The sequence below is a fragment of the Lingula anatina genome, chromosome 7 (genome assembly GCF_051362555.1).
Source record: "Lingula anatina isolate TDL-2025a chromosome 7, LinAna3.0, whole genome shotgun sequence".
NCBI lineage: Eukaryota > Metazoa > Brachiopoda > Lingulata > Lingulida > Lingulidae > Lingula > Lingula anatina.
Genome location: NC_141773.1, coordinates 15,634,481 through 15,648,573, shown reverse-complemented (window position 1 = coordinate 15,648,573; position 14,093 = coordinate 15,634,481). Strand labels below are relative to the sequence as shown.

The 14,093-nt window shown below is 36.1% G+C and overlaps 1 protein-coding gene across 1 annotated transcript; it reads right to left on the bottom strand.

Annotated features, from left to right (window-relative positions):
* Positions 1-4: 4 nt before the first annotated feature.
* Positions 5-9,050, bottom strand: LOC106161982 (uncharacterized). Its single transcript, XM_087017911.1, has 17 exons — positions 8,691-9,050; positions 7,308-7,404; positions 6,694-6,724; positions 6,305-6,421; positions 5,807-5,942; positions 5,420-5,551; positions 4,989-5,130; positions 4,769-4,808; positions 4,410-4,471; positions 4,011-4,168; positions 3,521-3,772; positions 3,304-3,371; positions 2,674-2,785; positions 2,221-2,373; positions 1,899-1,952; positions 1,392-1,581; positions 5-1,004 (listed from the first exon to the last, which is right to left on the bottom strand). The coding sequence occupies exons 1-17, from the start codon at positions 8,805-8,807 to the stop codon at positions 565-567; spliced, it is 2,301 nt and encodes a 766-aa protein (XP_086874037.1). The 5' UTR covers positions 8,808-9,050; the 3' UTR covers positions 5-564.
* Positions 9,051-14,093: the final 5,043 nt, after the last annotated feature.

Here is a 14,093-nt window from a genome sequence, read left to right as displayed (position 1 = left end):
TTTAAAGCCAAAGTACTACACGATGTTTATTGCAAATGAGTTTATTAGGTAGCCTACACGTTTTATAAAATAATATACACCGTTTTGTGTGGAAAAAAGACAATGAAGACAATAACAGTAATTTTTTCCGTCAAAGACATGGAGCATAAAGCTCTCTTTCTTAATCAAAAATATGCGGAAGCTACTTCGTAGCGATCTGAGCTTGGAGCACTCCAAAAGGCTGAATACAACTCAGTCTGAAGAACCAGTCACATTCTGGTTGACACGGGGATAGTTTTTTTTTAAGACCAGGTCATTGATCTGGATGGTCAAAATATGTTCACTGTGGACAGTTAGTCCTTGCAGGGTCAGAACGTATAATTCCGATTCTGTGAATTGTATCTTCGTTTTCTAAATTAAATGATTTTAGAATCATGTCACTTTGGCTCGTTTCTCGAAAACTTTGCCATTACGGATTTTCGCAAAATTTTAATTTATCAAGCAGTCAAATTCAGCCAGCGATACCCAAACGGAAAACATATACATATAAATTCGTGAAATGGGCCACTGATTTAAGTTAATATGTCATGATTTGGAAATATTAGTTCGTTTATCTTGCTTATTAATCGGTGGTAATCTGGTAAAACTGTTCATGACTTCAGGACTGCTATTATATTCCTTCCTTACATTGTATCGCGTCAGGTAGCCATAACTGAGCATCCTCTGCACGTGTTTTTTGTAGTTCTTTGGTTTGATCACAGGTTTTTTAGTTTTCGAGTTTTTCGACTCCTGAGTATCGTCTGGTGGCGCGACGTCACGAGTTTCTACGGGACTGTCGGGTGCGCGCGCAGAGTTTTGGCGCAATCTACTCTCCAGAAAACTCGTCATTACTGGTTTGTAATTAGACCTAGGGCGTTCCTCGTCCTCCTCTTCCTCGTCCGTCAGAGAGTCTGAGGTGGTGTCGGAGTCCGTGCCAGCATTACCGCTGTCGTTTCCTGGACTTGTAACGAAGCTTGCTCTGATGGCTGAAATATTGGGTAATGGTAACAGATATTTGAACTAAATCCAATAAATCTAGACGTGCATTTAAATTTAAATTAAGATTTAGACGTACATTTGATCGAAATGTGCAGAACAACGAAGCTCTTTACTCTGTTTCGTTTAAGTGTTTGAAACAGATCAGAATTGTGCTGATATTCATTTTTCCAAAATGACTCAAATAAACCAGAGCTTGTATTGAATATGGGAAATACCATTTATGATTGGTAAAACCAACACCCCCAAGCCAAATGTAACTAAAAATGCTTTGCCGCAACTGCTATGTAGATATTTCCAATTATTCAGTTTTGATTCGGATTCAAATTAACAATGATTATGACCTTTTTTTCCTCTTAAATATGTGTTATATTTACCATTCTCTTCTTCATCCGAAACAAAAGTTCTTGGAAAGAAAACAAAGTCCACAAGTTCCTCCAATTTGATTGGTTGGCGCGGAGTCTTTGATTTGAGCATGCGCAGTGCCTGCGATGGCTGTAGGAACCAAATCAGGTCACGCTGCTCCTCTTCAATATCCAACTTTGGGTCACCTTCTGCATCACTGTTCTGTTCAGAACGAAAAAGGGAGATGCAATGCAATTATTCCTCTAGATACATAATGTGAAGATCGAAGCCTTATTATGTTTAGTATATTTAAAACGTAATACATTTAATTTATTTAATCTTTTAAAGGGATCCAGAGTACAATTGTATACATGTACTAAAAGGATCCACTTGTTTATAAATTAAGTTATAGGCCCTACATGTTGGAATCATACAGCGTTGATACGTCATGATGTTATGCATTTCAATATTATAAGTGAAATTTGTTGTAAAGAAAGCTCGTTCACATGCAAGCTCAGATATTCAAGTTTTTTTATTACCTTACAAATAAGATACGCCTCCTCAAAAATGCTTGAAGTCTCGGCCAAAATCTCCTGAAATATTAGAATCGAGTTTCTTCCCTATAATGATTATAATCAAATTGTTGTTAGTGATTGACTACTAAAAAAGAAGAGGAATGCAAACATGTAGAAAACAGTAATTTATACACTAAAATGCAAGCTGTACGTTTCGTGGGAATAGAGCTTAGCAAGCTACAGCAGTTTTTAATAGTCGTTTCGTTTTCAATAGCGCGCATGGTCAAACAATACCACATACACGAAAAATGATTAAAATGGGCAAATAAACCTGTGCTAGACTTACCCTGAGTGTCTCTTTGCCAGCTCGGAAATGCTGCGAGATGGAGTTGTTGTTTACTTTCATGCCTCCCAATTTATAACGTATGTCCTTCAGGGAGTCTAAGCTGAACTGAAAGTGGCGGTGTTTCCACACCCCTAGGCAAGCGTTGTACTCGTACTGAATAAAAGCGGGCGATTTTGTTAATACTTGTACATGTGGATAATATAACGTAACTTTAACATGGACTGAAATGATGAAATCTTTAAATAAATGGCACGGAACTTGTCTGGCGTAAACCCGTGGAAATAATACAATTTATATCAACGAAATTCAACGATGTGGAGTCTATTTAACTGCCACCAGCGAGTTTTGATATAATTGTAGATCAAAAAGACAGCAGTAGCACATGCACACCTTATTGTTCATATAATGAAACTGAATGAATCTTTCCACTGCCAACTCACTGTCATCACTTACCAGAGGGAGTAACTTCCACCCGTGCTTGGCAACTTGATCCACTGCTCCTAGCACAAAGTCCACGGTATGATTTGGCAATACGTAGGAAATATATACACTCGTACATCCCGTTCTGTAGAAATTAAACAAACCATGTTAAAGGGATAATGACAACAATCTCTCTCAAAGTGTCAGAATGCCAAAGCCGACTAAAAACAAGGTTTCTTTCAAAGAGATGTGATAAAAGATCACTTCAGTTTGGATAAAGAAAGCATAACTGACATTCATACAATAACAATTTGTGATTTTCTTTTATTATCAAATAAATATCTGTAAAACCTAAAACCACTTACTTCAATATAACAAGTGGTATATAAATATTTCTACAATTACTCCAAAAATGAACATTTGAACAAAATATAGCATTAGGAATGACAAATAAAATAAAATGAATAAATATATGAGGACTGTACACTTAGTCGGACTTTGATATTTCTGCACTGAAGAAATAAATATATATATAAAGCAAAAACACGGTAGTAGACAGTAAACATATAACATAATAAATGAGATTTTTAAAAAAGCAAAAACAAGGTAGTAGACAGTAGACGTATTAACATATCGGCCGTAAGTCCGATGTTGCTTGCTTACCGTATTTTCTCTTCGGTCAATTTTTTATTCAATTTTCTTGATAATTCGTCGTCGATTTCTAGCAGGTCCTAAAACCAACGGGAAAAGCGTGAAAAGAACTTTTCGGATTTTATTGAACCTCTTATCACTTGGTTAAATTAATTTATATAAACAATATATTCTTCAACAGAAAAAAATAATGACGACACAATTGACAATGACGTCATGATCTACTTACCTCCATATAAGGCCCAGCGTTCCCACAGCCGCCATATGCTTGTATGCCGTACAGATCATTAAGCAATATGGCAACAAAGTTATGATGCAGGAAGGTTTTGCTCTCAGGATGAATTACCAAGAAGGAAAACATCGGTATCGTTTTTTGAGACCTTGGACCCAATTGGAGCAGGTAGGGATTGTGGCGCCATCTATCCATGGCTCGTTGACAAATTTCTTTATTTTTTGATTCTATCATTTCTGTTCCTATAGCCTTTGAAAAGAAAGATTTACCATTGGAGTAGATCAAGCTGAGTTTATCTTTTATCTTTTATTAGGACAACACAAGGTATATGTTTAAGAAGCGCAATTTGATAGGAAAAAGTATGAACACATTCATATGAAGGGTCAAAATGACATTTATCTTAGTGCTTATTCCCTTATCCTCTCTCCCTGCGGGGACATACAAACGACATTCAGGTTCGACAAAGTGGAAAGAGAAAAAAAACTACCTCTTTTAATTGGAGCACTAAGCCCGTCCTTATGGACTCCATAATGGTGGACATCCCCAGTTCACCTTTGTCGTCATCTACACGGTAGTTCTCAGATCCTCCGCCACAGTTTCCAGGGTCGGAGTTTGTTACAAATTTTCGTTTAATGATCAATATACCTGTGAAAGAATAAGTCAGCCATGGGATTGGATTCTCCATAACAAACCGAAAGAAGGCTGAATGGAAGTTAGACATGATTCTACTTTCAACTTTTAAATCACTCCTATCTTTTTAAGAAATAAAACTGTAATAAAATAGTACAAGGTTTATTCAACATTGTAAGAAGATGTATTCATTAAGAAAGCACCTAATATTGAAACTGACATCGTGCTATAGAGTTCTCGAGCCTGTACAACTTACCTGAAGCGCCTGTACCGCCCCCTAGGAGTATGTCAGAAGAACAGAAGGCAGCGTCGAGGAACCTGGATGCATAGGCAACGCACTATAGTGGTGAGGTTCTGACCACTTTATTTGGTTAATTATTTGTTTTTTTCTTATGAACGTTTGTGCCTTGGAATTTGAAGCCATTAGTCTGTAGACTTAATTATTCATTAGTCTTTAGCTCATGCTATTGTTTCGCAGAGTTTCTAATTTATTCCAATATAAAACGGCTACTGGGTTGTTGCGCTACTATGCAATCGTTAGAAAATTAATATGATTTCTAATTTTTCCATTTATGGATTTTACTCACGTCAGCATATAAAATATTCCTTACTTACCCACTGTCTATGGCATTCATATCAATCCCTTTGTTGGGTACTAAAAATAAATATATGACAACATTACTTGTGCATGCATTAAACCAAATCATATCTATGGACCCATATTGCCATGGGCAATTTTACATGTTCTAAAAAGCGGTAATTGATATATTAATTGATATGTTATCAATGAAAGAGTCGTTCTTCTAATTGTGCAAATAAGCTATGAGACACTTACTTGCCGCTGTACAGTCCCACACAGACAATGCTCCGTGTTCGTGTAGTATTCGTGAAATTTTCGCAACATCTACCGCAACTCCGGTCACGTGACTTACTGCAGTAAACGAGGCTACAGTGTGATATTTTTTCTTTTTATACGTCTGAAATAAAAGAAACTTGGGCATTATAAATGATACCATAAAATATGTTTGTACCTTAGCTCACAGGCTAACAAAAACTGAAATATTGCTTCAAAAGTTCTAGATTGCATGCAATGGACCTTGACAAATGATATAAAACTAAAGAGATTCGCACAGAGAGGCAGTTCCCTAACTGTGCACTTTGTGTTAATCCCCAATCGGTTTTTGTTGTTGTCCTTAACTAAACATTTATCAAAGTTCGTTTAATCAAACTAAAGACCAAGAATTGGAAGTGCGTTCGCGTTCAAACCTTAAGCATTTCTATGAGATGATCGGTATCCAGGCAACCGTCCTCGTTTTGGCGAACTCTCTCTACCTTCATCCCGCTCTCCTGCCATGTTTGTATGTTCATACTGTGCTCAAAAGGACTAAGTAGCACGACCTATATGAAGGTGAAGTCAAATATAGCATCCATCTTTTTTATCACCATGATAAACAACTGATAGCATAAGATTAGAAATGAAGAAAATAATGGTGTTTACGATTGCCTGTCATTTCTAATTTTACGGAATATACTTATACTTTATGGAAGATACTTATATAACAACAGAAGATTTCACGTTTTTTTATTTTATTTAATTTCATTTATTTGTTTACTTATTTATTTATTTTTGAGAAGCGTTAAAGATCTGCAAACCATGTTGTTGTCAGTTTGAAGTTTGGGTTTGAGCTTCAGAATGTGGGTCAGCTTGTGCAGGGCTCCAGTGGCGCCTCCACCGACGAAATAAACCACGTCATCTTCCGAACAATTAAAACACTTCTTGGTTGTGTCCCTTGTAAATTATGCAATATAAAAGCATTCAAAAGCGACAAAGAAAAAAACAGCTAATCATTTTATAATAACGATATAATAATTGCGCAAGCATTGCTTTACATATTATCGTAATCAGGTGTAATAGAACATATTATCTCTCTGAGAATATAACATTGGATACACTTATGCAGATAAAAGTAACAAACGTTAACAAGACGCCTTCTAGTTGACGCAAGTGAGACCAGTTCAAATAACATACAGCCCAGTGGTGTTTTTGAATAAATAAAACCTTAGAAAGTGGACAAATAAAATTTGAAAGTTTTGTCTCTCTTCATCCTTAAAAGAGTTAAAGAGTTGCCTTTTTTATTGATTTCGACCTACCTTGCGCTCTCTCTAAATGCCGCCAACTGAAGTGACGTTATGCACGTTGTAGCTTGCGCATGCCCATAAGTCGGATACACGTGACATCTCATATAATCCTCTATAAACTGCAGGGGTCTGACATAAGATATAAAAACATTTGCAGATGGTCATAAACGGTCAGTCAAACATCCTATAATTAAATTATAAACCCATTCCTTCTAATAAAGGGAAGTGGCGAATGAAAGCTTTGGGTACGAGATAAAAAGCCTCGTGGATAAACGTGAAAAAAATCAGTTTACAAACGTTAAAATGCAGCTTTAGACACCAAAAACGTTCTTGACATTTAAAAAGTAAAGGTCAATAGAAAGGGAACAAAGATGACTGGAACGCGACTCTCATACACTTACCTTCCAGATGAGGTAAATTCACAGGAAATCACTGAAAGAAAAAACACACATATTGAAAAGATGTGAAAACTTTTTCCGTGTATTCCATGACAACGCCTGATCCTTAACACTCCATCGAACACGTGCGGAGATGGGTTTAAATCTATAAAATCTCCACTACATGTACTTTAAAAATAAAAGGTGTTCGGCTGACATAACAATAACGGCGGATCAACATCAGGCTAATTTGATGTTTTTGCAGAGCAAAGCAGCATAAGGGCATCTACACTCGACCAAAAAAGTTCGGAAACATGAACCTGTTTTTCAATAATTAAAAAAAAAACTATGTAATGTAGTGGAAAATCTTTTGCGTATTTAAAAAAGTAACGAATGCTGTGTGTATTATCTATCAATATTTGGTTTAAATATTTACCGTAGCTCACATCGTTATCTTATAATTATTTGAAATAACGATGTTTCAGAGCTTTTTTTTTTGGGGGGGGGGGGGTGTATAGCGACAAAATGGAATCAGTGTAAAAATACACATTTTAATACTTGATTATATTTTCTAGATTTCTTCCAAAACAAGTTTTTGACAGACTAAAAATTGGAAACAACCTTAGCGGGTGACGTACCTGGCCTTGGGCCAAAGGGTCCCCCGAACACGGCGTCTTGTCCTATCACATGTTCTCGTACGTATTCCACCAGTCTCTCGAATTTCTTCACGGAATGCTGGAATTCCAAATAAGAGGGAAACACTTACACGTTTCAAAGAAAACAAAAAAGAGTCGTTTTTAACCCCCCCCCAAAAAAAAGCAGTTTGGTACCATAAGATGCTATGAAGGTATAGGATCTATGGACTGACAGTTACACAGTCGTTTACTACAATAATTATTGCTTTTATAGCATTTTTATTACACGTCATACTAAGAAAGTTCATATCAATTTTTACAGATTGCACTCAGTGAGAGTCCCGGCAGAGTTAGGTCTTTCCACGTAGACCAGTGGTGTCTATGGGAATGGGGTTAAGTTTTACAGGCGGGCTAACATGTTACGCGGTACAATGAGCATCTGGTCACTTATTATTTCATAGGGGTTATCATAATAAGCTACATTTACTACAGTATTTGTGCAATATGTAAAGTTAAAATTATACACTGGACATGGGACACTGTTGGACCTAGGGGTAAATTGGTTCAAGGATGAAATAAAAAAGAACAAAATGGATGAACATGTGGAGTTTTCACTGACATTTTTTGATTTTAGTACTCATTCTAAATATCTTTGAAATAAATGGATTCGTTACGTAAATGCCATAGACGATTGTAACTAGTACTTTAGGGTTGATTAAGCCAACATAAAGGTAAGCGCAGCGCCACTTAAATTAACACGCCTGCTTCTTGAAACGTACACATGTATAGCATTATAATATATTACATCAATGTTATTAAGACGGTCTGCAAGGTCGAGTCGACCTGAGGCACGCTACTGTACGTGACCAAATATACATTACTCTGAATCTCAAGCCAAATTCAGAAGATTGTTACATATATGAAAAGTTACACAATACCATCAATTGAATAAGTTTATGGTATAAAGAGGCCAGCTTCAAATACATCATTACAGACAAGGACTCAATCCGCTTCAGTTTTCTAGATAGCTTTATCGAATCTCGGTGAACAGTGGTCCATAAGTCTGTTTCAGAGTGCCCGATTAAGTCCCAATGGTTAAAAGAAAACCCTCACAGGTAAAACGTAGTATGCGTAAAAATTGAAAAGTTAAATCCATGACAACGACGCCATGTTCTTTATCAGAAGATTTGGCTTTGGTTTGCTTGTCTATAAGGTGCCATTTAAGTGATAAGTGACTGGTAAACAACACCACGTACACATCATATGATGGATAAGAGGGTAATTTACGCTAGGTATTTACGGTAAATATCGTGATCTCTGCGGATTAGAAAATATACAAAAAAAAAGAAAGAAAACAAACACATTTGTTTAAGATGACTCACTTACTGATTTCTTTCTCGGATCGAACACACTCTCTCTTCGAGCAGACGATTGGGGGAGATTTTTCTCACCATCGTCTGCTTCCTTGGGTCGTGGGCTTTTTTTCGGTTCAACGGTTTCCATTGATTTAGACCACTTTCGGCTTGTATGTAATTTGTTCCCTTAATGTCATATTTCTCAAATCCTTTTTTGTTCTTAAACTGTTCTTCTTCTCATATCTGATACAGGAGAACCAAATTCAAACCTGCAATCAAATAAACAAACAAAGGGTTGGCAACTACCATAAATTTGTATACGTTAATTTTGGTTAATATTTCGAACACTAAAATCTAAGCGGTTAATAAAACACTTGCGAAACGTTGCATCAATAAGAGCTTACACACAATTATTTGTGAAACGCTCAGTATATTACGTCACTTCACAACTAATTAAAATGATTGAATATTTATCACTCGCTTAAGTACGAAACCAATCCTACCTGCGGTCATACATATATCTCCAACGTGTCTAAATTGTATTATTCCAGTTCTCTGACTGCAAATAACAGTGGTTGACACCTCAGTTTTTCTGATCCCGCAAACCAATTGTACAAGTACTTTTACCCTTCAGAAACTGAGATTTCACATGCCAGCAGCGGCTTTAAAACTCATTTCATTGTCATGATTTAGTTATTTCCCTCTCGCTGACTGCGTAAGAAATGAATGGAGGTACGTCAGCACGCGCGTGTTTATGTTTACGTAACGTGTTTTGTGACAGAGACGTCACCGGTAGAGACCTTGCAGGCTAAACTTGTTTACTCTCTCGAGGATAGAAAGAAAGACAAATGCTGAAATGAATTATATTTCAGATTCTTCTTTGAGTCACCTTGAGCTACCTTTCTGAATTAAAATATGCATATGTGTACATTAATTTCAGTGTGATGTTTGTTACTATTTCTTTGCCTGTCTGATTTCATTGTCCAAAAGGTTACTGTTACAATAATGTCATAAATGTAAGCTCTCTCGACCTCCATAGCACGGTTCAGCATCACTAGAAAACAAGCACTCGGATTTCAAAAGTTAAAGGGATAACAACTCTTCGTGTGAGACCCATATTTCGCATAAATACTTTGTAAGCAACTCATAGAAATATGATTAATTCTGTTTTACAACCGAAACGGGCGGTTACCGCAATTACTGTGGAATTTGTACTTGTCATCGGACCACGTAACCTCCATAGATGTCAACCCTCGGTTAAAAACCTTTTAAAAGATCTCTTAATAATCTCTAATGAGGTTATTACAAAAAAAAAAAAACTTTTTAGGAAAAAATAAAACATGGAACTGAACGGATTCATTAACCTTAGTAGTCTAATCCAGGAAAATCCATTTTTATGTCTCCTCATCAATAGCATATTCACAAAAATTGTATTCATATTGTCATTTTCATCCACACAAGTGGATGCATATGTTACAGTGAAAATAAATATCAAAACAGATATTTTTTTGGACAAAATCGCACAGTTGTTATCTCTTTTTAAAAATACTTATTTATCCAGAAGGTGTGAAATCTCAAATCCGAGAACTTTGGATATACCGCTGCACACGCACAAATGATGAGTTGAAAGTCAAAAATCTCATCTTATAGATTTGAACATTTCAGTGAACACACACAACCGTTGAGTCGAAAGTCAACAACTTGATACACGATACGTAAACAACTGCGCCATTTCAGCATGACGAACTCTGTGCCAGCGCGTGAGCACGTGAATAGAAAACACCAACGTTCTTGACCAGTACTCTTGACCCATTTGACTAAGGTCATAGAGGCCGCTGGCCACTGATACTGGACACAAACAAATATCTTGAGGACCATGTGTAAGGGCGTTTTAGCGCCCCGTGTGTGCTGTTTACGGTCATATTCAGTCTTTTGCACATTTTATAGAAAGTGGGCACTATAAGATATACATTGATGGTCAATGCCAAGATTGCGGTGTTTTTTTTTGCAAGGTGTTTACTTGCAGGGCCCCATATTTTACACTGCATATGTGTTTTAACTAATTTTCCATAAGTTTAATTTGCGTACTCTATCTAATCCATATGGTTCTTTGTCTTTTGATTTTCCTGTTTATTAGTGTAATTCGCGTTGCATTGTAAAAATGTCTACATCAATATGTCTCATTTGATTTTCATAAACGATATTTTAGACCGCCACCCCCCCCTTTACTTTTCCCTCTTTCAATCTCTAGAAAGTAAAGACTGGTCATGTAAGGAATAAAGTTATATCACTTTTCAGACGCTCAAAATCCTGTCTGTCCGTTCTCACTTGCAACATGGTGTTCTACTTTAATTTAAAAAAAAATCTATGTTCTTGACATCCAACATGATTAGTCGATCACAGTTTAGAATATTTATGAATGTATCGGGAGCTTAGAGAAAAAAATAACAACTCAGATAACCTTACACTGCAGATGCTCTCCACTGAAAAAAAAAATTGGAAACCAGTGAAATCGGATGATACATGTTGGCACTTGGGTTTAAACGTCCAAAAAACGTAAAAAAAATTGATCTTTACAGAAACGATTAACATTTTCGTCAGTTTTTTAACAATCCTGAATTAATCACGTTCATGAAGTATTTCTAACTGATATTAAATTTCGTGTTATTAATTTATTATAAAAGATATGTTAACGTGACACAAAAAAATAGTTATAAAATATATTTCATATCTACTGTACATTTGTTTTCTTGACTATGGCTATGAGTGTACATGTCAAGCCTTTAAAGTCTCTACAAATGGCGTCTCTATCAGTACAGAATTTATGGAAACACAAGCACGTGCGTGTCCTAGTGTCCTTACGCAGTCAGTGAGAGGGAAATAACAACATCATAACAGTGGAAAGACGCTGCTGGCATGTGAAATCTCAGTTTCTAAAGGACATATGAGTACTTGTAGGCTTACCATTGGTTTGCGGGTTTGCAGGTTAACCACGAGCGCTAAACTTTATTTTTTTAATTTTTATACATCTTGGTTCAAAGTTTGAATTGACTAAAAGATTTTAAACCATTAGATTACAACAGAAGCTGTATTCAGTTGCACGTCACTTTCCTGTCGATATTTCCTTAGAAACTTTCTTCTTTTTTGATCTGTACATATCTGAAATCGTAAACTTTTAAATAAAAGGTTAATTACCACTGCACTTTACTTCGCCAAACTTACTTCATAAATACTAAATCATCTCTCTCTCTCTCTCTCTCTCAAACTGAATATTTTCGTTTTAAAGTCATAAATACTAAGTATCCCCGTGCCTTATTGTTGGAAGATCGCTCGCTCAGCTTCTTTCTTTTTTCTTTCTCCCTTCTCTCTCTCTCTCTCTCTCTAATTGCCCCCTTCCTATCTCCCATTTCTACTTAAGTGTCTTCATCTGTCTTTTCAATCTCTCGGATGTCAATGGCAAAAGCAAAGAAAGCATAAAACAATTACGATAGTTGAGAAGACGACATTGCGATTGGTGGTCCATGAATACCTCGCAATTGCAACAGCTCCCTTGTATATCTGATGGCATATAATGAGGAGCGGTCGATTAAATAACAAGGCACAATCTGAATATACCAAGTGGCTCACACGCTCAGTTTCATTATGATTATATGTTCGAGTGGATGTTGCTGTTAGATGTTTGAACTGACAGGCTAATACATAACTAAATGGCAAACTGTATTTCAATGTGTGAGCTTAGCGTAGGGGACTCCGCTGAGTGTTAATAGATTTCATGAAAAAATAGATGCAGTCAGTTAACAGAAGTTCATCATAACGCATCAGCAGGTACACCGCTTGAACACGACATTTTGGCAAGTAAACTTTGTCTTTGCTTTCACTAGCTCTGCAAATACATAAAAAGACAAAAAAAAAAAAAAAAAAAAAAAAAAAAAAAACGTCTGTTATTATACCACGTCGTCCTTGGATGATGTCGTCTCGTTGAATTATAACCGGTCCTATAGATGATGATGTTGATTAAAAGCAATAATTATGATATCTATAGTACATAGACAATTATAATTGATACAGACTTCGCATTAAATAGTGGCGGAGAAAGTGGCAGGGATAAGAACAGAAAAATCAAATGATAGGACGGAGATTTACGAAAATAAGATAAGTATCATCAAGGAGGGAAAAGTGCGGATTATGAATTTTCATTCTCGGCGCCGTAGCTTTCGACATTTTTATGCATTCTATTGTGCAAAAATATTTGCTAAAGATACCAATATTAAATGAATAAAAATAACTGAAGGAATATAATATAATATAATATAATATAATATAATATAATATAATATAATATAATATAATATAATATAATATAACGCAACACAGTACAATGATTAGAAGGAAATATAAAGTTAAAGAAACCCAGTTCACTTTTTAACTTAATTTCAAAAAATGACTGAAGCACAAAAATATTAGGATAACTGCCACGCTCATTCTGTGTAAGAGTCAATTATATTCTGAACAGCAAACATAACACTGATGACAGTGAAACTGAAAGCAGGAATGTTTTTTGCTTGTGTGAAAGAGGCCACCATCCCCCCCCCCCCCCCTTATAACGTTCTGGGTCTTCCGGAAGATGGTCAGATTTTCAAGTTTACATTGACTGGTATCTAATGTTTTCTCTCGGAAGACGGTCAAAATAGAGGATGGATCAAGAAAGTTAATTTGGAAGACTGTCAGAAAATACCTCTGGATCCGCCCCTGAATTTTAGTTATGTATTAGCCTGTCAGTTCAAAGATCTAACAGCAACATCCACTCGAACATATAATCATAATGAAACTAAGCGTTATAGGGTAGTATATACTGTAATAAGGTATTTTTACATGACCTTGGTATTTTTGCAGTTCTGCGAAAAATCTTTTCGTCTTTGGCCAAATAAAGCAAAAAAGAGCTGCCGTGTATGATCTTGAATATTTATTATTTTTTCAACGGCATCCGTTGAAATTTTTCGTTTATGAGAAATTGAAAACATACGACAATCATCAACTGCAAATCTTGATTTATTTATTTATCGATTTATTGATTAATTGATTAATTTATTTATTTGTTTGCCTTATTTGTTCGTTTTGAAAAACCTTTATTTCTTGAACACGAAAAACATGTCACATCTGCCGCTGTGATGTCGTGATGAAATCTTCTGATTTCCAAGTACAGCAACGAAATTATAAACGGCGACAGGTTCAAAGGAGCGCCACGGTCGTTCGGTGACCCCGATATTTGTTTCTTCAGCGATGGGGTTTGCTGTGACACTTTGTCGTTGACATGAGTAATGAACGAGCCTGTCTCGAAACAAAAAGAAAAATCAGCACCTGAATCTGCAGCGAAATCCTATCCCCGTTTTGAAGACATGGTAAATGGAGTTGTTGCCTTTTCAGTGCGCAGTCA